Source organism: Poecilia formosa, unplaced genomic scaffold, assembly GCF_000485575.1.
Source record: "Poecilia formosa unplaced genomic scaffold, Poecilia_formosa-5.1.2 Scaffold91, whole genome shotgun sequence".
Classification (NCBI taxonomy): domain Eukaryota; kingdom Metazoa; phylum Chordata; class Actinopteri; order Cyprinodontiformes; family Poeciliidae; genus Poecilia; species Poecilia formosa.
In genome coordinates this window covers 1,450,583-1,478,035 of record NW_006800030.1, presented here as the reverse complement: position 1 = coordinate 1,478,035, position 27,453 = coordinate 1,450,583, and the positions used below count along the sequence as shown (strand labels likewise).

The following is a 27,453-nucleotide window of genomic DNA, read 5'->3' as shown; positions in this document are numbered from 1 at the left end:
AGCTTTTTTGAAAAGTGTCTCATGTTGACATTTGTTGTGAATTGGCATTATGTAAATAAGAGAGAATTAGTGTTGGGTTTACACCCAGCTGCCACACCCATCACTCATCTTCACTTTTACACATAATTCATCAGTCAGAGCTCAGATCAGACAGAGGGGGTGGACTGGACTGATATATAGTATTGGCCCTTATGGTTGAAATGCTGACAACTTGTGTCACTTAGATTTGTTTTGAGGACGTGTTTGCAGTTGTAATAAATGATCATTGGGGTCCCTGTGATGTGCCCACCTTCAGCAGAGAGATTTCAGGGAGGGACTTCTGCCTTGCACCATTCCACCAGTGGGCAGCCGGTTCCCGGGGAGGCAGAAGCTGTACCCGGTCCAGGCAGAAGGCACATCCCTCCCCAGATGCAGACACAGCTCCACCAGGCTTCATATCATGGAATTGACTGATTTTGATGCGCTTTGTGGATCTATCGATGAACTTGTGCTGGGTCAAGTCTTTGGGTAATTTATTCGGGTAGTCCGTGTTGTTTTCTTGCCTTGGGAATACTTTGTTGGTGTGGATGGACATCAAAAGTGCACATGCCACTTTTGGGAAGCCATTGGATTTATTTACTTCATCCTTGTGGCATTTATCCGCCTCAGGAATCTCTCGATTAATCGGATGAAATAAGAAGTAAGGATGTATGGAATAAACCAGCGCTATTTTTACATGTAAGTCTCCTGGCTTTTTAAATGTAATTTGATGCCTCGGAGTCTCTTCGTCTCTCTAACTTATATTTTATACCTTTTTGCAGATCGTTTCATTTTTTTGTTCTGTGGTGTCACGCTCAGGTGAGAAAGCTTCAAACGTTTTAAAATGAATACAAAGTCGTTAGAGTAATAACAGCTGGACAGATATCAGTAGTTTGATGTTTAATTAAAAAAGCCAAGGGCCATAAATTGGTTCTGAAATGAGTAGTGCACTGATACATCCCAGATTAGAGACAGACACAATTATGGATTTTATTTTTCCCTTTGCATAAAAAAGGGGGAGAATCACTCGTCTCCTAATTTTAACCAGTATGTGAGGACGCAGGGCGCAACGACGGACCAGCTCAGCCGCAGGCAGGTCCGGGTCTACCAGCTCTACAGCCGAACCAGCGGGAAACACGTCCAGATCCAGGGGAAGAGAGTCAGCGCCACTGCGGAGGATGGGAACCTGTACGGTAAGAAGTGACCTGGACCTGCTGATGTCCTCACTCTCCTAACACACCGCAGGCTTTTCAGACGCGGATCCTCGGATTGAGTTCTACATTTTTTTTTGCCAGGGAGTTAGGAATGTTCTCCTCTTTTTGTAAACATTAAACTGTTTATTATTATTTTAAATACTGCTGAGATCTGTATGAAATCATGTGAAATCATGTGAATGGTCCAAATCAGAGGAAACAGCGTCCAGAATATGTCAAAGATCCCAGTTTGATTTAGGGTCAGTATGAATATATAAAACATCCACCAGTGTTATCAAAGGGAACCCACTGAGGGGAATCAAATCAAATGTTGGTCTTTAGAAAAGAAATAAAATAATAACAAATATTTCATTTAACTATGGTGTAAAAATAAGAAAGGATAACAAACAGCACTTAGAAACAGATCAAAGCAATTTATTGGTTGTTGATGCTGTTTGTGTCCTCATTCTATTCTTTGCATATTGACTTTGAGGTTCTACTGTTTACTTGACTGGTTACAAGTTCCTTTTGCTGGAACTTTCTGGGCTTAAAGCTAAAACATTGATGTATGTAGAACTCACCAGTTATTTAGTTCAGGATGAGAATAAAACATCTGAGGCAGCTCTGTGGCAGCAACTCAGCTTTATAGTTTTATAGCTAACAATTAACCATAATTATACCAGGGAATGTCCTCTGAAGACTGAAGTGATAAGCTTAAGTTTTCTGGGACAGAAACTCTACTGGGGACTAATGTCCTCTGACCAAACCAGCAGTTTCACTCCCAGCCTTGCCCGTCCCTCTCGTTAGAGGCAGATTTTCAGGACTGTATGTTAATGTAGCCTCCCTACTGTATCCATAAGGCCATCGTCTGGCAAATTAGCAGCTGATAAGGAAGAGTCCTTTGGCTCCATAGTCCCAATACACAAGTCTGTTGTAATGCTCAAAAGGCGTAGTTAACAGGAGGATAAAGTCAATTGAGAGTGTATATTCTGCTTCCAGGTTAATGGGCAGAGATAACATTTGTTTAATCAACGGGGGGGGAGACTTTTTTCTGTTTGTCTGCTCAGTGTCTTTGACTGGGATGGTCAGAAGCTGATCATGACAGGGAAAGACATGGAGGTACCTTCACATTTAGTCACTCATCTAGCAGTTTGCAACTAGACACTGCCATCATAGTTATCCTCAATAAAACAGGAATACACAGAGTGGATGAACAGTTGGAACATGTAACAATATGTTTCAATACTCCTTGTATAAGAAAAATCTTTTATTTATTTATTTTTTTAGCTTTTCTTATCTGAACCTAAAACCTCAGTCCACTTGTTTTTTTTAATAGTGTAAGAAGGCACAATACTATAGGAAACAGAAAAATAAATAGGTTCATTTGACAGGGACTTTGTACATTAATCACATAGAGAATACTTTAACTTTTATTGCTGTTCCTGCATGTCGCTTCTTCAGCTCGTCAAGCTCTGTCCGTCTTTCCTTGCAGCTCGCCTGTTTGTGGAGACTGACACCTTCGGCAGTCGAGTGAGGATACAAGGTGCAGAGAGTGGGCTATACCTCTGCATGAACCGGAAGGGAAAACTTGTTGGAAAGGTACAGAACAAGTTTCTGATTTCTGGCTTTTTCTGAACATAAATGATTGCATGGACTTTGAAAAACAAACAGATTTTAACTGAAGCTGATTTTGATGGAAACATCAAATAATGTAAAACAATACTTCCATTTACTGCCTTACAATATTAAATTAAACATTCATTGTTCTTTATGTTTTTATATTTATCACAAACATATTCACTGATCATCAGAAACTGGTAGAAATACATCACTTATAGCTTCCAACCTTCCCTCAGCAGTGTACACTTTCACACATCATATTGTCCTAAAATCCAAACTGAGATACGACTTCAAACTGCTGTGCATCTGTTGTCATAGCGGTGGCATAAGTGTTAGCGCTGCTCCATGTTGTACTATTGTGCTTTAAAAAAACAACAAAAAAACATCTCCAGTGGGTGACAGTAGCTCAGGCTCACTGGGCAAGGCTGATAACTCTGAGGGGAAAGTCCTATGATCTGCCCATGGATGTTTGGACATGAGTCAGCTCTGCCCTTCCTTCAGTGGAAACAGAAAAGATGGACTCAAATTTTCTGACGTGACAGGCCATAAATCTGTTTTGCATCACTGTGGTGAAATGTTGGGACTGTCTCTGCTGCCTGTTTGCAGATAAGAACTGAGCTCATACATAGAAAGACAAGCTAGTTATGTCAGTTTGGATAACTACAGAGGGCTTTGACAATCTGCGGTTTCTTATGCTGCATTCCATTTTGCTCAGAGACCAGAACGCTGATCTCAGTATATCATCACATCCAGCTTAAGTTACAAGTCAGAAAACTAGTGGAAGATTAGTCTGGTAAAACCCATCTCCTTGTTCTCTATTTGCTTCATCCAGAGGGTCTGAGCCCAGGTATGAAGAAATGATTCGTAGCGGGAGGCATTTTGAAATTGTACCCAATGGCTAATATTTGGGTGTGACATGTAATGTACCAGTTCGGCACCATAAATCTTACTGGAAATTGCCAGCACTGTAAACAACCATTCTCTACTGGGAAGAGAGAAGAGCCAAGCTGAATGACAGCACTGTTACACTTCAAAAAAAAAAAGAAAAGGTTCTAATTTATAGTAAAATACCGACAGCTGTGGTTGCCAGAAGTTTACACAGATTTTATTGCACTAAAATGGTAAAATCTGTATTTATACTGTAAAATTCTGGCAAGCATAGCATTTTACTGTATAAATACTTTGGTTGCCAGCAACTATGATGGCCAGAATTTTACCGTAAACTAGAGACGCTTGCCACTGAATCATTTATGTTCATTGGCAAGTTTGCCACTGAATAGTTTACCACTGTGGTTGACAGTAAAAGAGACATTGTTGTTAGAGATTTTGTTTTACAGTGTGATGTTAACTGAATATTGTGAAGCATGTCCAACAAACTAAACAGCTTCATTCACTTTCCCACTACCATTGCTAAAACAACAGGCAGACTACAATTCTGAAACAATACAGAAAATAATAATAATAATAATAATAATAATAATAATAATAATAATAATAATAATAATAATAATAATAATAATAATAATAATAATAATAATAATAATAATAAAAATGATGATGCATTTTATTAGCATTTATTCTGTTCACTGATTGGCTCATTTCTCAGTGGGAGAAAGTCGAGACAGAGCACTGAGGGTAGATGAGAGTCAAGTGGAACTGCGTAGGAAGGCAATGACACGTCTGGCGGAAGATGCAAATGGTTCTGATTGTGAATAGAATAAATCTATAACAATGCATCTCAGCATTTTAGGCTTTTGGACATTATAAAAACATGCACACACATGTTGTGGTCACTGATTTTATGAGGTTCCACCTAAAATATAATAAAAAAAACACTTATATGAGACAGTTATCACTATCTGCTATCTGGTGGTCATATATGGAGGTCACTATTAGTTGGAAACCTCTAACACTTTCAGTGTAATAATCGTGAATTATAAAGACAGTTCTTCCTCATTGAGGAAGAATAATATGTCGATATTATAGACATGTTATTGTCAATAATATCGACAATAATAACCATTGTCCATAAGTCATATTTTACTTGTGGACTATGGTTGTACTCATAGTCCATAAGCCAATATGGACTATGAGTACAATCATTTTAAACCTCACTGGTTTTCTAACATGCAGTCGGAACACATTTAAGACGAGTCTGATGTTACAACAACAAATACAACTTACTGTGTTATAATGGAAGAACACTGAAATGTACCTGAAACGTAACTTGACAGTTATTAGTTATGCTATCTATTGCACAACTAATCTATTATCTAAGTCTGGTTGCTAAGGTATTATGACAGGAATAACACCATTAGTTTTTGGTATTTTCTGCCAAATTTATAATTGTCCTACTATTTTTACCAAACTTAATTTTATTTTATGTTTTATCATTTCTCTACCTGAGCACTTTGGTCAGCTGAGGTTGTTGTAAATGTGCTTTATAAATAAACTTTGCCTAGACTGTGACTTGACCATCATAGAAAGAAAGCTATAAAAATCGCTATTTGCAGTTTGCTACTAACTTGGTAACTGACACAGCAAGCATCTGAAAGAAGTTGATGTGGATGCAAGGTGAGGCCTTGGACATATCATTTTCAATTTAACACATGGTGGTGGTGTGATGCTGTGTGGTGCTTGTCTTTATCAAGACCAGAGAAGCCGTTCAGAGTTGATAGTATGATAGATGGAACTAAAGGCATGGAAATTCTGGAAAACCTTTCAAAGACGGCAAGAGTCTTCAGACTGGGAGAGAGGTTCACCTTCCAGCACCACAACAGAGCTAAACATTTAGCTAGATACATGATGGGATGATGAAAGCATGTTATGTTGGATTGGCCCAGTCAAAGTACAGAAAAACCTGTTAGCAAACATAACAAAGACAATAAAAATGGAAAAAAGACAAAGAAGTCTGTTTTCTTGATGTGCAAAGCTGGTAGAGACACACCAGATGACCTGCAGCTGTATTTGCAGTGAAAGCCATCATTTTTAGATTTTAATTTGTACATAAAAAAATTAAATAAAACCATGAACCATGTTATTTTTCTTTCACAATTTTGCTCTACTTTTTATTGGTCTATCACATAAGATACAAAGAGCATTGATCCTCATCTAATCATCGATTTCTGTTTTGCATTTCAGAACTGTACATTGGTGACAAAACTGCTTGTAGTTCTGTGAAATCCCTTAGGTGTCCTTTGATGTTTATTTACATGAAGATGTTTTTAAGATATCATTCTAACAATAACAGCCACAAAAAATATTCTCTGCTCTCTCACACAGCCCAGCGGCCGCAGCAGGGACTGTATCTTTACTGAGATCGTCCTGGAGAACAATTACACGGCCCTGCAGAATGCAAAGTACGAAGGCTGGTATGTGGCTTTCACCAGGAAGGGGAGGCCCATCAAAGCCTGCAGGACAAGGCAGAACCAGAGAGAGGTCCATTTCATCAAGAGACTCCACATGGGCCCGCCTCACTTCCCCAACACGGACCAAAGCAAATTTGAGTTCATCCGATTTCCGCCCACAGGTCGAGCAAAGCGGAACCGGAAATCACATTCCTCTGAGTAACGATCAGCCAAAGCAGTGGACTGGCTCAAGCTGTGAGAAAGGAACAAACAGAAGCAGTTTTATTTTTGTATATTTTTGATATTTGTGACTTAAATGTCATAAAAGTAAAATAATAATTCTGTAAAATGATTGTGTAAATATTGACAGAGAATAAAGCTAATGAATTATATTTATGTATGTGTTGGCCAGTGGGGACAGCTGAGATTGTTTACATTGACTTCTTTCAAGTCAAATGTTCATCAGGATTTTGCTTCTAGTTAAAAACTCTACACACAAATGATGAGTCAGCAATTAATCAGTGGACAGAAAAATAATCAGCATAAATATGATTTAATTTATTATTACTACATGCTCAATTTTTTTGCTTGAATGAAGTTTAAATCATAGACAGAATTTCTGTACTGTTTAGGAGACTTTATGATGATTTGACAATTCTGTTATTTTTAGCTTGGTACTGCTGGGTTGAACCAGATTATTTACTAAGGTTAATTCAGTGTATTTACCATGCCCAATGTCTGAGTCAATAGAATAGAAATATCCTTTACTGTCCCACAGTGGGGAAATTCAAGTGCAACAGCAGCATCAAAGTATGTAGATTCACATAAAGTGACCTTATTTAATCTTCTTTGTTGGCTAAATCTTTCTGAAAAGCACAGCCTCGGGAGCTTGAAGGTCTATGGCGCCCTCTTGCGACAGCCCCTGTTAGGTGCTATCTGAAGAGGGGTCAGGTGGAAAGTCAGCTGACTTCACCCCAAACAGGAAGGGGAAGTGACCAACCAGTCATGGTAATATAGCTAAGTCGTTTGTTTTTCTTGATAAGAGAAGAGTTCAAAGTTAAAAGATGTTCGGCGGGGAAGATGAAGACGGAGATTTTCTGTCCCCCACAGGAGGGTGAGTTTGTTCAATTGAATTCTTCTGTCGTTCTGTAGCCTGCGAGCTAATTAGCTTAGCATCACTTGGTGACTTGCTGTTGTTCAGAGAACAACGCTAATCTAAACCGCAGTTCTTAGGTTTATTAATCTGCACAACTCACTCGTTCTTTAAAGTTCTGCTTTTTAGTGACACCTTTAACTGCCTCACACCGAGTCAACTAAAATACTTAAGCTAATGATGAAGATGGACTTGATCTAAATTTGTGAAGATGATAAAAAAGTAACTTTTTTTTCCCCCTGAGAAAGTTATAAAATATTTTCAGAAATTTTCATGTAGTGTAATATAGGTCAGATCATATTGGTTTTAGATTAATTAAGGAAGCTCGAACGCTAAAATTGTATTACATGTGTAAAATAGAGGTTTTTTTGAAAAACAGGGTTTATAGAATATGAAATCAGTGCACGTTTGAGTCGTTGAACTACTCCTCCATAAAAACATTAAAATATACCTTTTGTGTCTTTGTTTTTGCAAATGGAGCAAAAGATTCCTTGATCACAAGCAGTTTTAAAGTCTCTATAGTTATTCCAGTTCAGATTAGACTATCTTAAGTTAATTAGATTCACCAGGAGAGCTGATCTGAGGTGGTCCAGGCTGCTGTGAAACAGCCCTTTACTCAAGTGCAAAACGACAAAGTGAATGGAATTGGATGCTAAACTGAGCATTCATTCTCTATGGTAGATGAGTGATCACCTGGCCTCAGTGACTGTGATCTGCCATGTAGTGATCATGACTGAGGGCCTTTCAGCCTTGCTGTGGCTCTCAGGTCACAGATAATAAGTGCTGCAATCCTTTTGTTATGAGACAGGCCAACTTGCTATAAATACACCTCCCCTTTCAGCCATCAGACACCCAGTTACAGCTTTGCCACATTCTCAGACATGCATAGGGCCGGGCTTTCAGCATGACCACTGTCAGCCAGTGGATTTCCAGCTCTGAAAGAGGGGGAGTGTTTTTTCCCAAACTAATTCCTTTCACATGCGACTTGTTAGTAGAATAAAGGAGAAAGGCTCTGCTGTAGCCCGAGTTTGCTCAGCTTAGACCCGGCTCTAAAGCTGCAGCGCTCCACTCCTTTCTTGCGATGCTGTTGAATCTCCCACTGCGGTGGCAGCCCTGGACCAAAGCACTGGAGCAGAACAGCCCGAAGATTCTGGCTCACACATGCAAACGGGCTGTCCCTCCTCACCCCTCGTCTTCTTTACCACTGGGGATGAGGCCCTCAGGACATTCAACATGTCTGTTCTGGGAGACACCAATGATTACCAGTGGAAGGAGTTCCAGGGGTTAGTATGAGGCGTTCACTATTTGCTGGGTCATCAGGCAGAAGAGCAATGACACAGATGAAAGTTTTAGTCAGTTGTGGGACTCGATAACATTTTTTTTAATCAAATTAATTGTGAGGATCTGTGTGTAATCAATTAATTGCAATTTCATCAAACTATATATCAGCAAAATAAGCAAGATTTTCAATTCCAAAACCCTTTTTACTGTTAAATTCTTGAATAAATAGACGTGAGTTCAACAACAGAGATATTTGTAGTTTTTAATCTGTTCTAGACATTCAGCTTTCCAGTGTTTCAGGAACTCCAGATCATTCCTGGAACATCTTCAGACATGTGGACTGTGGACGCTGATGTCTGTGCTGCTGCTGCTGCTGCTGCTGCATGTTTAGCATTGAGATGCTGTTTTAGGCTGGAATAGCTTTACTGACAGGGTAACTCCTTTTAGCATAACTTGACACTACCATAATCTCAACAAAAATTGGGACACTGGAACAAAAATGAACTGGTTGCAGTTAGTGGTACCTGCTTCCTGCTTTTGGTCTGTAATAGGAAGAAGTGGATTTTCTTACTATTAATCATGAACAGAAAAGCTACAGGAGCATGTTTTTACTTTCTATTTGTGTCAAAGGTTGGGTTTTCATCCTCTGACCATTACAGTGAAGAATAGAAAGAACAGCCCACGGCAGTTTATGCATTTCTTAATAAAAGTATCCATGTTTAGAAATTTCTCACATTTTTGTTTCCATAGAGCCAAGCTGGCTTCCCTTTTTGGACTAGACCAGGAATCCAGTCAAGGAAATGAGTCCTTCCAGTACACAGCCCCCAAACAGCCCAGGAAGACCACCGCTCAGGGTAAGACCAGAGGAACAAACACCTCAGTATGTGTATGATGCGTGATGTGGAGGCTGCACTGACGCTGTCCTTTTCATCCTTGCAGCAGCAGAGAGCCAGAAGCAGCCTGCAGGACCTGCAGTCCTACTGGCCTCAGCAGTTCAGGCATTTAAATAGTCAGTTTAACCATCTCTAAGTAGCTCATGCTTTCTTTTTAAGTCTCTTTTGAAATGCTTTGAAATAGTAGAAATATTTAATTCTCTAATTAAAATGAGAGCTCACCAAATCCTCCCTCTTTAAGTTCTTTTCTGCTGCTCCTGTCTCATCCAGTATTAATGGACAATACATGAAGCAGGGCAAGCTGGGGGCAGCTGTGCTGGGCAACCACGCTACTAGAGAGGTTGGCCTTGATCTCAGTCACTCCTTTGAGATTATTGGTGGGACTTCTTGTTTTAATAATTTTCTTTTTTTTTTTTTTGTAGTACAAGCTTCTGCTGTATTTGAGCCAACAGAAACAAGTGACTGCTGCCAGGATTCATGTGGGCTTTATTTTTACGGTCAGTAGCATCATGAAAGACGAGCAAGCATAGAATCAGTTATGAACTTTTGGCGTTTTAACATGTTTCCTTTCAGAAAGACGTAAACGTGGTGTCATATGTTGTTCTTGTCTTGTAGGTACAGCTAAACAACTACTGCACTTTTTATGATGACCAGAGGCAGAACTGGTCACTGATGTTTGATTCAGAGAAAAATGCATCAGACTTCTGCAAAGAGGTGAGCAACACAGAGTGAGCGCCCAATCTCAGTTCCTGTAGAGCAGTGTTTCCCAGCGCGTCTCCTTCAGACACACCGTCCCGCATGTTTTAGACGTTTTTCTGCTTCAGTTCACCTGATTTCAGTTGGTGACTGATGACAGCCTTTGCCGAACTGTAATTATCTGGACCAGGTGTGTTACAGCAGGGAAACCTCTGAAACATGCAGGGCAGAGGGCCTTAAGCACCGGGATGATTACTGCACTAAACTGTTATTTCAAGTCTCCTGGTTTTTCCAAGAGAGACAAGCCCACAGCATCACAGGTTCTCCACTGAGCTTAAACCTGCAGGAAGTGCATTTTATGAAAATGTTTTTTTTTTTTTTTTACATATTTGTTAAAACTGTCCTGACAGTTTCATATGCGAAATAATCTTTGAACAAAATCCAACTCCTCTGCCTCCCCCTGGTGGTCCTACAGAAATCTGTAGAAATACTCAGGTCTGTCAGAAATGTCCAATCAGAGCCAGGAGGAGGGTCTTAGCTCTGTCAATCATGCTCGTGTACGTGCTGCTGACACCCTGCCCCTTGCTTTCTGTTGCACTACAGCTCCTTTCTTCACAGCAGAGTCTGCTGTGAATGCTCAGGCTAGTTAACCTAGCCACCTTGCCATGGATAAATGGTTTTCCTGTAACCTCAGGTTACAAGATGCCACTAGCCATGTGGCATCTTGTACATCTTGTACTCGCCGTACTTGAGGAGGGGTGTGAGCATACCTGCTCTAAAGCTATTTTCACCTAATTTCTGAGGACATGCTATGAGTCATAGGATATGATGGTTTATGTGTACAGTACTACAAATCATAAACAGTACAGTCTGCCACTGTCCAACGAAGAGGAAAAGAACAAGGAAATTGTGCAGGAAGTCTGCTTCATGTACGTGCATGAAGCAGACTTACACAACAAGTAAGCAAGCTGTTTATACTGGCAGCTCAAGGACGTCTTTTTTTCACAGTTGTAAGTCTTTTTTTCAACGTATAAAATGATTCAGTGTTTGTTTTTGATTCCTAGGTGTGTCTAGCCAAAGCAAACAGTTCATCCTCTCTGGAGTCTGTGGTGACTCAGGATGTGATTCTTGGTGAGGGTCAAGCAGTGGAGACTGGAGACTCCATGGAGGTGGTGTACACAGGCTGGCTGCTGCAGAACCACGCCATCGGACAGGTGGCGCTCTAAAACCTTTTCAGCACGCACCGATGCAGTGGTTGATTGAACTGACTGGCAATGTGTTTGCTTTCAGATGTTTGATTCCAACCAGAACAAAGACAAGCTGCTGCGACTAAAACTTGGGGCTGGGAAAGTAATCAAGGTGAGTCGACACAAAGTCAGGTAGAATAGTAATAACAGTTGTTGTTCAGTTGTAATAAACCATGCAATGTGAGGAATTAGGTGTGCATGATATGGATTAAAGTTTTATCTCGATAACATATAGTACTATTGTGATAACAATTGAAGTGATTATAAGAACTATTACTTTTTTTGGTCAGCTGTATGAATCATTGCACCACAAATACAAATACTGCTCTTAAAATACATCAAATCAATCAATCAGCTTTTACTATAAGGTAGATTTGGTTGCAGTAAGGTGAGTCGGCTTTCTTGTCAGTCAAGAAACTTTACAAGAATAGACACACCATAAACAAAGCTATAACATGATTATCACCATAAATAGACAATATACAATAAATGCTGAGTTTTACAAGGAATTATCAATAACCATTAGATATCCAATAATTCCAGTTTTCAGTAAATATTTCAACCATTGTGACGTTCTAGCCCACAGGTTCAGATTCAGTTTTTCCGTTCTCTGATGGATCTGTATCAAAGAGTCCAGTTTACTGAACACATACATTAGTGTAAATAACATCTAACTGAACAGAAAGCACCTCTTATCTTAATATCCATAACTTTATTTTTCTTTTGAAAGACCTCAGGCATCTTGCTAATCACTATCCAATGGACTAAAATGAATCATGTGTTTGTTACAGACAGATGGATAAAAAATCATATTCCATTCCCACGTAGTTGCCTGTTGATCTTTTTCTGATTTTTAATACCTTACAAGTATTTCAAATGGCTAACATTAAGCCCTCCTCACTCAGTACAAATTTCCACACTAAAGACACCTTGTAAGAAAGGAACCTGCAGCTCCTGACCAACTCATGAAGGCAGGAGCTGCTTAAAGATGACATAAAGCATCAGTTCTGTCATCTGACTTTTAACATCATCATTTTACTGGGTTCTGATTTCAGTGAGCCCTGATTTCAGTGAGCCCACTTTTAATGACTGGAAGCTGCCATCTTTGTAGTTCAGGTGGCTTTGCTGGTGAATAGTCCTAATGCTGAATTTAAGGTTACAAATCCACATTCCTAAAACCTGAAGAGAAAAATCATTAAAATCTAAATAAAATGAAGACATAAAGGATTCCACAGTGCGTGTAGGTTGATCTGTGGAGAATGGCATCAATTGGCCTAAGTGTTCATCAGCATGTCATGTTTTTCCAGCTGATTTGTTCTCTTCCTGTGGTGAATGTGTGGACAGGGATGGGAGGAAGGAATGCTGGGGATGAAGAAAGCCGGCCGTCGCCTCATCATCATCCCACCCAGCCTGGCTTATGGAGCCAAGGGCGTTCCCAACCGAGTTCCAGCTAACAGCACGCTAATCTTTGAAGTGGAGCTGCGGCGGGTATTACGTTATGCCTCACTTGTTTCAGTAGCTCCACAACCACTCTGCTTGGTCCCTCATGTTGAACTGTGAAGATGCTTATGAAGCTCATCTTGCAGGTGAAGTTTTCCAAAGACAGTGGTTCTGACCAGGCCAGTGCCAGCTCCAGAGAATCTGCTGCTCCCTCCCCAGCTCCGTCTCCAGCCCCCAGTGTAGAAAGTCTGACCTCAGAACCTTCATCAGCTTTGGGGAAACCAGGGTGAGACTTGGCTGCAGCGAATGAGGCATCAACATCAACTTTTATATTACTTTGTTGTAACTGATTTTATCCTTGGTTTGTTTTTTCCCAAGAGAGCCACCACTGAGAGCCAAGTCCAACTCTCTGACCGAGCAACTGGGGGTAGAAAACCTCACTGCATTCAACTTTTAGAATCTTTAATTACTGTGAAGTTTTGCTGAATAAAAATTGTTCCGTTTGAACAGCAGAACCCAGACGCCACTAAAGCCAAGCTGATTTCCCGCATGGCGAAGATGGGGCAGCCCATGCTGCCCTTTCTGACTGGAGCTGCAGGCCAGCCTGAATCTAGTGACTCTGAGCTGGAGGTTGGTACTTACAGCCATTCTGCTGGTGGTTACGGCCGTCACCATAGCAACCTTTACTGGATCATCAAAACATCAGCGTCCCTTTGTAATGTTGTGTGGTGCTTAGAGCGGCAACCAACAACAATTTTATTAATCACATTCTATTGGTTAATCATAAAAATAATTGATTAATTGGATAAACAAATTGGCACATTCTGCAGATTTTTCATCTGCACTTCACTTAAGCTTTTTTTTATACATATTAAAAATGTAAATAAACAATTAAAAAAATTTTTTTAATTAATAAAATAAGTATTTTGTTGCCTAAAATGCAGTAACAGCATTCCTTTAGTGAATGATTAGTAATTTGTAGCAAAGGCTGCATCTGCAGCTAAAAACATTTCTAACCTCAGAGGATAAAAAGCCCTTACTGCTTGACTTAACATCAGATGAGTAGAGGGCTAATCTGTTGACTATTTTTGGATTAACTAATTCATAATTTATAAATAAACTAACTCTATGCCACTTGAAGAGTTCTGGGTAGAACCTATTTACAGAAAAAAAATGTTTTTATTACCTTATATGCAAAACGTATATTTTTGGAAAACAAATAGTTTTATTTGCTCTGAGTGTTTTTCTTTCAACAAATGTCCCTTTATAAAAGGTAATTTGCTTAAATGATTAATGGACTTTAGCATTTAATGATTAGCGGATTGTTGAAGTTTTTGACAATCAATTCAGAATAATAAATCAGATGAATAGTTTCAGTCTCAGCTGTGTGTTTCTTTGTTCTTTCATCTTCATCTCCAGGATACCAGCATCAGCAGAGTGAAGGATGGTCCTGTAGCTCCCCCTGTGGGGCCCATCACAGCTGCCGCTCCAGCTTCTGCCCACGGTGAGCTTCCTTCTTCTGCTCCTTCCAGGTGGCCCAGATTCATCTCCCTGCACATCAGAATCATCTATCTAACAGCAGCATTTCCCCTGCAGCCCATCCTCTTCCTCACACAGCTCCGTCGTCTGCCTTGCTTCCCGTCATTCCTTCAGTCGGCCCGTATCCTGGGCTGCCAGCTAGCAGCCATGCTTTCCAGGTGATGTTTGCTCACATCTATCAACAAAATCCTATAACTAAACAGAAGCTAGTCTGATAATAATGTTTGAAAACCTCCCACCCACAGACGTCTGCAGCTCCGACTCAGATGCAGGCCGTCGGCCAGGTCTACGCGCCTCAAACTGTCCCATACATGGGTAAGAGAGCTCACCATGTTTATCTGGACTGATTCAGACTGGAGCAAAGTGCTGCTTGTAGCTAACTGTCTGGCCTTAAAGGATCTTGACATTTAGGGAGCAGGTTTGTGTTTCACGAAGGAAAAAGTAGATCTCTGTAGTTTATTGACATTACAATTTCAGTAAGTCAGCCAAAACCACCTTGATGCGACTGATTAGTTTGATTTCCAGGTTCTGGGGAGTTGACTAACTTCTTGATGACGGAGGCTCGGCAGCACAACACGGAGATCAGGTTATCCATAGGAAAAGTAGCAGATAAGGTGGATCAACTAGCCTCCAAGGTACGAACCTGTTATAATTATAGTTTCTTGTTTGATTTTTTTGTTTGTTTGTTTATCAAGTTAATATTTGGCTTTTTCCCCCCACTCTAACAGATTAGTGATCTTGAAAAGCAGGGAACTCAGACTGTTGGTGTTTCTGGTATGACGATGGAAACCTCAATGATTGTGCACAATATCAGCCGGATTGTTCAGGTACACGCATGCAGAGGTCTTTTGTTTTTTATTTGACCATGTTTTATATATTCTTGATTTGCTCTGATGACTCACATTTTGGTTTTAGGAAAATGAATCTTTGAAAAAGGAAATGTTTGAGAAGAGCTCTCGTATTGAGGAGCAGAACCGTAAGATCGGGGATCTCATCAACCAGAACCAGAAGTGAGTCTCAGAGGGTGAAATAGACTCAGGTTTGAGTCACACTGTCCCAGATTTCCTTTGGAGAACATCTCGATTAAAATTAATTTAATAGAATTAAACACATACTAAGACATTAAACTGCCTTTAAAAATATGCTGCAAACTCAGTTAATATATATAAAAAAACATTGAACATTAAAAATAAATTGTAAATGGCTTGTACTTGTATGTTGTATTCTCAGACTAAGATGACCTGAATAAACACAAAAAGCAATTTTCAAATGATAATTTAATTAATTTACTCATTCTGGTCACAACAGAACTTAGAACAGGATCTAAAGCTTTGCAAGTCTCACCAACCTCTGTTATAATCAGAGTTCATGATTCAACAATAGAAAAGAGACTCGGGGAAAATGGAAGAGCTCTAAGACCAGAACCACTGATGACCACAGAGGCCTACTGTCATTTTTTCCATGAACACCTTGATGATCCTCAAGGCTCCTGCGAAAATATCCTCTGGACTGGTCAGCAGAAGACATTCATTTCATTACGTCTGACTTGATCTTTAATTAGATCAGAGCAATCTAAAGCACACCAGATGGTCCAACTCTACATGAGGACTTCTGGAGTGGCCTTGCCAAAGACTCTGAACATTTTTGTTCATGCTTTAAAGCCCCCCACTGTGGAAAAGTTCAAGCAATTCTGTAAAGGAGAGTGGGCCAGAATTCCTCCACAGCAATGTGGAGGGGCATATTTGGGTGGAATTATGTTGCTCAAAGAATTTCTGGGAAAGATTACATTTGTGCAATCAGTATAATGTGGTGCCTGATGTTTGGTTTGCCAGATACATGGAGCAGAGCCACCAGCTGCTGGAGCAGAGGAACGACTCCCTCAAGTCCTCCAGTGAACATAACCAGGCCAGGCTGCTGCAGGCTGAGCAGGACAAGGTGAGAGTCGGTGCTCCTCCCACATAATTGGTGCAAATATCCCTCATATCTGTGGGAGTTGTTGGTGTTTTCAGACAGCCTGAGGAACAAACCTTCTCTGTGGCAGCTCAAACTGTACATGTTCTGTGTATGAGAAGGGACGTGTTACGATATCTAAAATCTTGTTCGTGTGTTCACACAGACAAGATTTTAATATTACTTTGATGAACATTTTAAAATCAAACTTAATGCTGCAAATTTTTTTCTTTTTTTACTTTTGTCACAAAGTGATGTTTTTCTTTTTGCATGGCCTGCCGTACATTTACCATTTCCTTGTTGCTGCTGATATGGTGTACCTGTGTTACTGTGATGTTGCCCAACGTACATCTACCCATTGGTTGTTAGAATGATGCTTTCAGCACCTGAAGAATTTGCAGTTCTTGCATGTTGTTTGTGTCTTTGTCAGTCTGTTGCCATTTATCAACCCCAAAAAACTGCCAAAAAAGCAATTTAAGGATAGTTAAGGTTCTGACCACACTAGCAGACCCTCAGATCCACATCATGTTAGCAGTTACACTTGTCGTTGTCCTCCATTGGTGGTGGTGTCCGCTGTAACAGGATTTCACTGAAGAGTCTGCTGAGGTGCAATCTTTTGTACACAGAGAAAAGGAAGGGGGCAAGGACATACCACTGGGGGGCGCCATTGCTGATGATTCTGGGTTGATGGGTTTGATGGGAGTGAAGGTCAAACTGAATTCCACAAACGCCATCCTGGAGTACGTCTCCGGGAGTTGACTGCATCATCTGTCAACCCATTTCTAATTCAGATCCTTCAACACCAGTTGCTCAGAGAATTTCATAACTACAGACGTCATGCCAACAGGTCTGTAGTCGTCTAAACCCATAATGAAGCATTTGCTGGGCACCAGGACGATGGTGCAGTGTTTGAAGCTGGACGGAACCTCACACAGCTCCAGAGACTTGATGAAAATCTGAACAGTGGACTGTTGTCAGTTCATCTATTGCCAACCAGGATAGGACTCGCTCTAAATAAACCGGGATGATGGGATTGTTGCAGTTTTTCTGATAAAAAGGTGAAAGCCTGGCTTTGCTTAAAAGAAGCTGACATTTCAGAACAGCAGTTTTAACAGCAGCTTAATCTTTCTCTGTCTGTGCTTCTAAAAATATTCAAATCCTGTGCATACTTAGTCTGCCACTGTCAGAGGGAATTGTGCTGACATCCTTTAGTCGTTTTGCACCTACAGTATTTACAGTGCCTTACAAAAATATTCATACTGTTTGAACCTTTTCACATTTTGTCATGTTACAGCCACAAATGTCCGTGTTTTTTATTGGGGTTTTATGTGATTCATCAACACAAAGTAGGGCAGAACTGTTAAGTCTCAAAGGTGTCATTTTATAAAGCCCCTTTACCTAAATATATTAGAAGGTCCGTCCAACCCCCTAACCCAGTCATGGGCTGCGCCCCACACTTTAAGAACCACTGCCCTGGCACGCCATCCCCACCATTAAGAATGTGGGCCAAGCAAAGCTGTTGAAGCAAACTGTGACTGTGGTAAAGGTTCACCTTCCAGCAAAACAAGCTGAAGCATCCAAGCAGAACTACTATAAAATGGTTTACATGGAATTATTTTCATGTTCTAGAATGGCCCTGTCAAAGTCCAGGCTGATGCAATTGAAATTATATTGTAAGACTTGCAGTTTGATATTCACTGACATGCTCCGTCCAGTCGATCTCTGTTTGAGAGCATTGAACCATGGGTAAAATGTCATTTTCTAGTTGTGGAAAGACTTCTAGCAGGGGAAATGGTTCATACATATGATTATCTGTTAATATTAAGAGTTGAACTGGTTGAAAACTGATGCATGCAGAACTCACAAGATATTGTAAAATAAATGGGAAAACCTTGTCTTGTCCTTCTACTTCACAATTGGCAGTACTTTGTTGATCTGTCACAAAAAATATTAAAATTCATAGAAGTTTGTGGGTATAATGTTATAAAATCTGAAGTTTCAAGGCGTGTGAAAGCTTTAGCAAAGTGCTAGCCTTGCTGATGCTACTATCCATCATTGACTGCTCTCTCTTCCCAGCAGCGTGCTCGGCCACTGGACCGTGGCTCTGGCCAGGTGAGCCCGCTTCTCAGTGTTCTGCCACCAGACTGGGGTCAACTAGCGCTTAGAAAATAAACCAAAAGAAAAACCAAATGTGACAGTTTAACTCTGAATGTAATAAGTTTTTGTTAAAGGGGCAGTATTATGAAAAAATACCCTTTTCACTTATACTTCATTTTATTTATTCCCTCATTAAAGTATACATGGAGTGTTTTCTTCATTCTTTCATGCATGTCTGAGAAATTCTGGAATCTCCATGGAAACCATACAAACATCTGGGTGGACGTAGCATTTCTTTTAAGGTATATTTGATGTATATAGCATTTTTATAGCAACTGAAGGTAACATTGTTATTTGATTGTGCTATAAAATGGCACATTCATTTTATAGCACAATGCCTGGAAAATACATAATGGCGCCCTTTTAAATGGACACCATCCGTTGCTTTGGTCAGAGTTATTTATCTAGACTCCAGCTGTAAAGAACAACCTAATTAGTGGTACAGACTATTTGACCCCATTCTCTTTGCTGCCACTGGATCATCCTCCTCACATCATCCTCATCGTCACTTTAACAAGATTTTCTTCTGGTTTCTCATTTTCCATCAGTTCAGCCGTTGGCCATTTTCCTCCCACAGGAATGATCGCCAGTCGTCACTCACCCAGGCTTCTCACCAGTCTGTTGTCTCTGGAAGTTTCCCTCCATTCAAACAGCTTACCTTCCTCCTCCACTTTCTCCATCTGAACTAGGTCCGTCTGACAGAGGAGCTGGCTTCCTCCACAGCTCGGGTCTCCCAGCTGCAGCTGGAAGCTTCAGCTCACCAGCAGAAAGCTTCAAAGCTGCAGGGTGAACTCAGCTCAGCGCTGGAGGACAGAGAGAGCCGTTGCCAGCGCATCACTGCCCTGGAAGCCCAGCTGGAAGGTCTGGAAAACTGGAAAGAATAGCATTTCAAGCCTCATTGCATCTATTAAGGCTTTACTGTTGATTAGTTGCACTCAGTGTTGCTAGTTCCAGTGATAAGAGCGGTCAGATACAATATCAGATGGTAGAGAAAGCTAAGAAAACTACCTGCAAGAGAATTGGATGATTTCAATGTTTTGCACAATTTATTCAGAGGAAAGATGAAACTTAATACACAAGGCAATCAGTTCTACTTTTAAAAACAGGTGGTGTGTTTAGGAACATAATACCTGAACAAAACATAAACTGCTGTCAATGTCCATCTGGAATAAATGCCTCATGAGTCGGGGCCTGGGGGGGGGACAACCAGAAAATGGCTGCTTAAATTCTGCTCATCATTTCTTCATATTCATATTTTTCCCAATAGAGCTGATTACAAACAGTCTCAAAAATTAAAATAAAATTGAATTAAGCTTAAAAAAAAACTGCATCATGTGATCAGGACAGAGAGAGTCACTAAAACCAGGCAGTGTGCTCGGACTGCACCACAGATTCCAATCCGCAGAACTTAAAAGAACAACATTGCATGTTTTTTTTTTTGTTTTTTTTTTACATTCTTTTATTTTTCTTGCCAGACTTGAATAATTTCACAGTTGAAGGAGGGTTAAACCATGCTGATAGGACTCGATCAGAATCTGGAAGAAAGTATGAAATTAATTCATGAGCATGGAAAATGTCATGTCCAGTTTGAGTAAAAGTGACACACAACTGACTTAGGAGTCCTGCTTTCCTTCAGGACTTCTGAGTGTGTTCTGCTGATGATGACTGCAGATCAAACACCACTGCATGTTCCAGATCCAATGGACTCTTTTTGTGTTGTGGACTTTCAGAACTGAAGGAGGCGGCAGAGCGGGTTCAGAACCAGTATCGCTCAGAGAAGCAACGACGCAAAGAGATGGAGCTCAGAGTCGGCGCTGTGGAAGAGGAATTACAGGACCTGAAGTCTGATAAAGAGAACCTGGGAAGAGTATGTCCAGCTCATGTTTGTCTCAGTGAAAGCAGACAGGAATGACAATCCTCCAGTTAATGCCATCAGCTTCCAGTAATTGTCCTAATGTACATTCAGTATGTTCCCAAGTAGGAGAGGTTAGTACTTTGGTTAGGCAATATGTCTTCAAAATAACATTTCAGATTTTTTTTATACCAGCTGTAATTTTATTAGGTTTTTTTCCCCTTTCTTTTCTTGGAAAAAAAAAATAGAAATGACTGAAAATATTTTCAAAACGTGGCTTTTATTTCAATCATCCTTTCTGTGAGTTGTACAGTGGAATCCTGGGTCTATTAATATTTTACTTTAATTTTGGGAATTTTTGTCATATTAGCAGAATAAGGATGTAATTTTACCAGACAAAATTTCTTAAAATTATGAGAAAAAATGTTGTGTAGAGGGACAAATCTTTGATAATTTCCAGGATCACTGTGATCAGCTCAGTTTGTGAAGTCCTTTCTTTGAAATTGACTCAGTTGTTTGCACGATCGTCTCAAAGTTCTGCTACTTACAACAATTTAATTATTAAATATTATCTGTAAAATATATACCAAAGTATACCTTCACAAAATGCTCAGCATTCCTCATCGTAATTTGTTTTGGAGTTCTCATAAAATTACTTTTTTTTCTTCTTGTATTACAATAAAATTGTGCATTGGTAAAAAGAAAACCAAATTTTTCCCAAAATTTCTCCAAAGATTTAAAAGCATGGACTTATCGCCCAGTCCTGTAACACCAACTTGTTTCAGGCTGGAGTTTTGGAGATGGGCCATTCTGGTGAGTGCTTTGCTTCCTTCATGTTCAGGCTCTAGCTGAGAGGAAGAAGAAGTGGCAGGCGGAGCGTCAGCATCGGGATGAGGAGGTGGAGGAGCTGCGGAGGAGCAGCCAGCAGGAGCTGGACAGCCTGCGAGCTCAGCTACGTAAAGCCAGGACCTGCAGCGACTCGGCGGCCTCTGAGCAGGTACGTCCTGGAGGAGGATCTGGATGAATAGCGAGCCTGAGGGGAACCGTCGGCGGGACCAATGCTTTCAGGTGACCAAAATGCTTCCAATACATTGTTCCACTAAGATGTCCTGATTTATGTCACAGCTGTCGCAGCTGCAGGCGGAGCTGGAGGAAGAATGGAGGAAGAAGAGTGAGCAGATGTTGGCCGTAGCTAAAGAGCAGCACCGCAGAGAGCTGTCTGAGTTAGTGGAGAGCAAGGAAGCGCTTCAGGATCAGCTAACTCGACTGCAAGAAAAGGTGCACATCATATCGTTTATGCAGCAATGCTGTTAACAGATAGTTGGCTTTGCTGTTAAATCTCTGAAACTTGGCAGTTCCTGATTATCTGTCATATCTGTGTGTTCCCACGAAAGTACTCAGCCTTGGAGCAGCATGGAGGCTCTGTGAAGGAACAGCTGGAAAGACAAGTGTCTGAACTGGAGAGGACTGTGGAAGAGCAGCAGAGTTCAAAGGACACAGCAGCAGAGGTGAGGAGTCCTAAACGACAGAACGAACAAAGCAAACCAGAGTTCCCTGCAGGTTTACAGCTGATCCGACTTCTGTCCTGATGAGACATCCATAAAGGGCTCCACAATGTGTCGCTGCCTTCTAGTTTCCAAAAAATAATATTTCAACAAAGACTGTGGGTGTTAACAGGTGGTTTTTGATTTGAACTCACTTCCGACTTAATTTGTTTGAAAAAATATATTCTTTATTTCTTATAAAAAATTAGCAACAAAATAATTACCAAAAATGTCCTACAACTTAGCCAAAAACAAAAGTAAACTTAATGTGACGTTTCAAGTACGAAAAAGTGGAAAGTGGTCAAAAAATCATTTACAAAAACACACCAAACTTTTGCCAAACAATGCCTCCACCAAGCACCCGGAGTGTTTTTAATTACTCAAATTAATGGGAGGGTCTAACCAATTACCAACATAATCTAATCAATTCAAATATACAAATTAATTACAGATTTTGGATCTAAACTAACTTAAATAAATTTTAACTTCCCAAAATAGAAAACTAAATTAGTAGAAATTACAATTTGCAAACTTACATAAATGGCCACAACACAATGGTTCTCTGTAAAACCATCCACTAATGAAAATCCTACAGGATTCAGAGGATTCACTGACTATTGCTGCTTTCTTCCATCTCTAAACTGCAGATCACCGCTAGCTGTGTTTCCATTAAAAATGTGTGCAAAAATTATTTTGCTACTGTTCAAAAAGCACAATTTTGCTAGTGTGTTTTCCATTTCATGTGTAATGGAAATTTTGCATTTCCATTACACATGAAATGCAATTAAAATCACACGTGAATAAGTCTGTTCATGTGATGCGTCATTAAAAATTATGATGGAGACAGATGTAAACTGTCATGAGATGTATATCTATATTTCAGCCACGGCATTAGAGCTCATCAGAGAAGATCAGGCGTCTTATTCAGGTGTTGGAGTGACAAGCCCCTTATACTAGTGAGTGGCTACATATATAAGCTGCATCTTGGGAAAACTGTAGTGTCTAATTTCACAGAAGAGCTATGGATCACCACTCTGGAATGGCAAAATTAATGTTTGATGAAATGTGCAATGCTGAGAGAAGAGTTTAACTTAGAAATAAATTATTTTTTAAGCGAGAGAAATTTCTCGTTGGAACGTGATATAAAACTTGCCTGTAAGATGCCACTCTTGAATTTATTTCTAAGTTGTGTCAGTTAAGCGCTGCTGTAGTGAGTGCTCTAGTGGAGCCAAATAGCCTAGTGCCTGCAAATAAGTGCATTGCTGCTGGATACAAACAAACAGGTGTTCTAATTGCAGTTTTGTGAACCACGCAAGCTGGAGAAACTACCCCTTGTTGGTGCAAAAACATAGAATTAAAAAATGTGAGTTTACATGAAATTTGCTTGTTTCCGATTAAGCAAACTTAGTTCCGTAATTTCAATTGGTGCAATAGTGTGGTCAATGGGAATGCAGCTATATAAAGCATACTTTATTTATTTAGATGAATGCCTGTGAGTTGAAGTACGTTAAATTGCCAGGTTATGGAGCTAAACATGAGGTTTGTGTTGCTGCAGGTGAAACGAGTGATGAATGGAGTGTTTCACTCCCTCCGAGCAGAGTTTGACCTCAGTGAGTCCTACAGTGGCCAGACTGTGCTGGGGGTCATCGTTACCACTATTAAGGTAAACCTTCACTCTAATCTACTAACAAAGATTTTCTGTTGGTCTAAAGTGATGGTGGAATGAAACAGACACATTGAAATCAGTTCATACTCCATCCAGATCATTTTCTCTGATATGAACAAAGTTAGGCAAACTAGAACTTATTGGTTTATTTCAGAAAGACTGGAGAAGTAAAATCTACCTATTCTATTTTTTTTAATTTCTATGATGGGATATGAGGTGTTATTTTTGACAATCTGGTTCACACTTAGGGATGATATGGACTTCGAATTTTTAACACAATATATTGTGGTAGTACTGTGATAATGATTATGTTTTAGGCAACTGTATGGCTGTGAATGCATGGCACAGCAATGAGAGCAGCACAAATACTGGTCTTGAGAACCATTCCCATTTTAAACTGGCTTCTTCATAAAGCCAGTTAAAGAAATGTCATTTATATGACAAAGCTACATTGAATCAAATTTTCAAATTCACTATTTACTCATGTTCTTGTGGAGCAAACAGTGGGAAAAAAAGGTAAAAAAAAAAATAACATTTTTGATGTCCGTTTTTTTTTTTTTTTTGTCGAGATTAAAACACAGCAAATGATGATAAATAATGTGAAAAATCCCCACCTCCAGTTCACAGTCCTTACCAGTTGGTGGCAGTAATGCTCCATTAAGTTGTTTGCCAACTGCCATTAAACAAGTAGAAGAAGAAGAACAAATCACAGCCGCAGACCTAACAGGGTCAAGCTATGACCACTTAACCTTTACAAATTTAAGAACAAAGAAGTTCTCTTAGATCCCTACAGATGTCTCATATTTCAGAGCAAACTACCTAATCTGTCAACTCGAGGGCTAACCAAATGTAGTTATTGTATGAGTGAAACCTTCTTTCCTTCATAATGGCTGATTGATGGTTTTTCAGAATGTAACGCTGCAGCTGCTCAGTGGCGCGGATTGCTCCTCTCTGAAACCGGATAACAAGGAAGAGGACGATAAAGACGATGAAGGGGAGGATGGGAAGCAACAGGAGCACAGCTCTCATGTCCATGTGAACGGGGAACAGGACGTGCAAGAGGAAGAGACTGTAGAGGAGGAACATGTGGCCAATGCAGATCATCACCAAGACAACAAGGCGCAGATGGTTCAGAAGGTGAAACCAGAGCCGGTATCTACATCTGAGACGTCCAGCCAGGTGGAGGACTCAGAGACTCCGGACACTCTGGACCTCCATCTAGCTTCCAGTGCTGAGCCTGCATCCCAGCATCAAGAACCAGAACCTGCAGTCCAGCAGCACCAGGAGCAGCCGGCTGCCTCTGAGTCATGTACTAAAGAATCAGAGGTGAACCAGTGTGTGGGTGCTGATACTAAACCTGATGAAAGCCCTCTACCTGAAGAAGAGGAGGAGGCTGCAAGGAGCAGTGAGGTGGAAGACGAAGATCAGGTCGGAGAAACACCTGCTGCTCCTCCGAAAGGATTTGGACCCCCAACTAACCCACCTCCACCTCCAACTGTTGAACAGAACAGCTCTGCAGACGACAGAAGGTGAGTTCTGGCGGCTTTGTCCGATCTCTATGCCCAGAAGTCCTTCGTTACCACAGTCCTAGTCTAAGCCACTTATGGAAAACCACGGACTAGTTGGAGGATGCTGGGTCTCACTAAGATAGAGGTATAGGTAATACACACCCACACGGACACGCATGCACACACACACAATGTAGCTGAGACATATAGTAATGATAGCATCCTTTTGGGTCCAGGTATAGAATCCAAGTTGTGATGACAGTGAAGTCAGAAAACCTCTCTACCAAACTTGAGGGAATGTGTTTGTTTGGGTCTTCTCAGAAAACCTTCATCTCCCATAGCAACAAAAAGATCTCCTCACATGATATGTGCTCCTCATTTACAATCCAGTGACTTCCTGAATAAACAGCAAAGTTAGATTACTTATCCTGAAGTAACCTATAGGTCAAGGGTCATAAATATCCTTACCTCACCTGAAGCCTCTGATAAAAGCTGTCTATGATCACTTCTTAACCTTAGTACTTTGTTAATTCACCTGGTTTTCCTTCTGGAAGGTTCTCCTCTCTCCACAGAGGAACCCTGAAGCTCTAACAGAGTGACCATCAGGTGTTGGTCTCCTCTACAGCCATAACCCTCCCCTCTCCCCCGCCCCCCCTCCGAAGAGTCCTGCTGCTTCCAAACATCTTCTACTGAGGCCGCTGAGCCTCCATCATTGCGTCCAGAGCAGCAGAAATGTTTCTGGATCTTTCTCAAGATTTGTGCCTCAAGATCATCTCATCTCTGAGGTCTAGAGACAATTCCTCTGACTTCATGCTTGGTGTTTGACCTCTGACCTGCACTGTTAACTGTGGAACTTCTTATGGGCTTCTCTGAGTCATTTAAAATCAAGTCCAATTAACTGAATTGACCACAGGTGGACTCCATTTAAGCTACATACATCACAAGGATGATCAGTGGAAATGGCTCAATTTTGAGCTTCATTTCAAAAGGCTGTGAATACCTCTACAAATGGAACTTCTTAGTTTTCTATTTTTCATAAACTTGCCAAAAACCACAAATTCTGCCAAAACCACATTGTCTTAGCGGGGTAATTGTATGTAGAAATTTGAGGGGAGAGACGGAAAAAAATGAGGGAAGATTTAAAACAATTTGCAATAAAGCTGGAACAAAAGAAAATGTATCATTTCTGGATATATATCTCCGTGTCTATTCATTTTTGAGATTCTAAAATTCATTGCAACCCTTGTTTCCTGTAATCATTCCAATTTGGCAGAAGAATTTTCCACACAAATCATTAAAAGCCCAGATAGGGAACAATATTCATGCAGAGATTGAAAGAATCCTCTGACCTCAGCTGACCATGTCTTTCCTCCTGTTAACTGACTCTCACAGAGCTAATTGTTCTCCAAGTTCCTTTTATCCAGGTGAAGTGTTCCGTCTCACCCTCTCTCTGCTGCTCTCTCAGTCTGATTGCAGGATCAAAACAGGAAAATGGAGAGGAATCATTTTTCCAGACCACGCCTCCTGCCAAGCCCCCTGCTTCTGCAAACGAAGAGGAAGAGGAGGATGACATGGTGAGGAAAGACAGATCTTCTTAATCTTTTGTCTTTAATGTCTCCAAGACTCCCAGGAGAAAAAGACTTTGTTTTCTTCTTTATTTTGTCCAGAGCTTAAAGGGCCGCCCGCCGCCGGCACCTCTGTTCGGTGAGGATGATGAAGATGATGATCTGGACTGGTTGAGCTGACTTCACAGTCCTGTCCTCGTTCCCAAAGCCAGAATCAGCCGTGATTGTAGATGTGATGAGACGCTGTACCGATGGACTGAGCGGAGCGGGCGACACGTCTCCATGGTTCAGCTGCTGCCTCAGAAGCCCTGGTTCTGGTCCACAAAACACTTCAGAAAACAATCAAACCCCTTTATTTAATTCTTACAGAAATTGTTGAGTATCTTCTTTTTTACATAGCACTGACCAGATCGGATTATTTTTTTAATCAGCATCAATGACCTTCCCAGTGTTTTAAACAACAGTGACAAAACAGTTTTTAAGAACAGAACTTTTACAGTTTTACTAACAACAGTTTCATGTCAGAAATATTCGCCCCGACCTTGGATTGTTTTTGAATGTTAAACTCTTCCTTGTGAGCATTTTCATAATGGAGACTTCAGGAATTTAACTACTGGATGTCACCCTTCTGATTGTTTGGTAAGCCCGTCTTTCCAAAATGTCATTAAATGATTCCTACAATACAAGTTTTTATTATTTTTTCCAACAGCTTTTGAAGAATGTTATGAGTTCAAAATAACATTTAGTCAGGTGCAGCTAAATAGACAGTGCTGTGTTTCAAAAA

General features: G+C 40.5%; 2 protein-coding genes across 8 annotated transcripts; both read left to right on the top strand.

Annotated features, from left to right (window-relative positions):
- The first annotated feature begins 258 nt into the window (after window positions 1–258).
- fgf17 (fibroblast growth factor 17) lies at window positions 259–6,423 on the top strand. The gene is made up of 5 exons (XM_007557787.2): window positions 259–717; window positions 801–837; window positions 1,067–1,211; window positions 2,704–2,810; window positions 6,114–6,423. The coding sequence occupies exons 1-5, from the start codon at window positions 686–688 to the stop codon at window positions 6,399–6,401; spliced, it is 609 nt and encodes a 202-aa protein (XP_007557849.1). The 5' UTR covers window positions 259–685; the 3' UTR covers window positions 6,402–6,423.
- A 722-nt stretch (window positions 6,424–7,145) lies between these two features.
- On the top strand, window positions 7,146–27,355 carry fkbp15b (FKBP prolyl isomerase family member 15b). 7 transcript variants are annotated; one of them, XM_016674185.1, is made up of 29 exons: window positions 7,146–7,292; window positions 9,363–9,466; window positions 9,555–9,621; window positions 9,776–9,845; window positions 9,928–10,002; window positions 10,121–10,219; window positions 11,266–11,415; window positions 11,492–11,560; window positions 12,793–12,936; window positions 13,035–13,174; window positions 13,267–13,315; window positions 13,399–13,518; window positions 14,308–14,392; window positions 14,485–14,585; window positions 14,673–14,742; window positions 14,953–15,062; window positions 15,156–15,254; window positions 15,343–15,437; window positions 16,260–16,362; window positions 18,454–18,489; window positions 19,224–19,395; window positions 20,265–20,401; window positions 21,228–21,383; window positions 21,512–21,664; window positions 21,781–21,894; window positions 23,486–23,593; window positions 24,506–25,125; window positions 26,570–26,678; window positions 26,772–27,355. In XM_016674185.1, the coding sequence occupies exons 1-29, from the start codon at window positions 7,243–7,245 to the stop codon at window positions 26,847–26,849; spliced, it is 3,483 nt and encodes a 1,160-aa protein (XP_016529671.1). In that variant the 5' UTR covers window positions 7,146–7,242; the 3' UTR covers window positions 26,850–27,355. The 7 variants fall into 7 exon arrangements, with proteins under 7 accessions (XP_016529671.1, XP_016529672.1, XP_016529670.1 ...); XM_016674186.1 differs by having other exon boundaries at window positions 9,552–9,621; window positions 13,402–13,518; window positions 18,457–18,489; XM_016674184.1 differs by having other exon boundaries at window positions 9,552–9,621; window positions 13,402–13,518.
- The last annotated feature ends 98 nt before the right edge of the window (window positions 27,356–27,453 follow it).

Coding starts and splice junctions, on each gene's coding strand:
- fkbp15b (XM_016674182.1), top strand. CDS start 7,243: ATGTTCGGCGGGGAAGATGAAGACGGAGATTTTCTGTCCCCCACAGGA. Junction 7,293..9,362: donor TTTCTGTCCCCCACAGGAGG/GTGAGTTTGTTC, acceptor TTGTTTCCATAG/AGCCAAGCTGGCTTCCCTTT. Junction 10,003..10,120: donor ATGTGGGCTTTATTTTTACG/GTCAGTAGCATC, acceptor CTTGTCTTGTAG/GTACAGCTAAACAACTACTG.
- fgf17 (XM_007557787.2), top strand. CDS start 686: ATGTATGGAATAAACCAGCGCTATTTTTACAT. Junction 718..800: donor AACCAGCGCTATTTTTACAT/GTAAGTCTCCTG, acceptor ACCTTTTTGCAG/ATCGTTTCATTTTTTTGTTC. Junction 2,811..6,113: donor AGGGAAAACTTGTTGGAAAG/GTACAGAACAAG, acceptor TCTCTCACACAG/CCCAGCGGCCGCAGCAGGGA.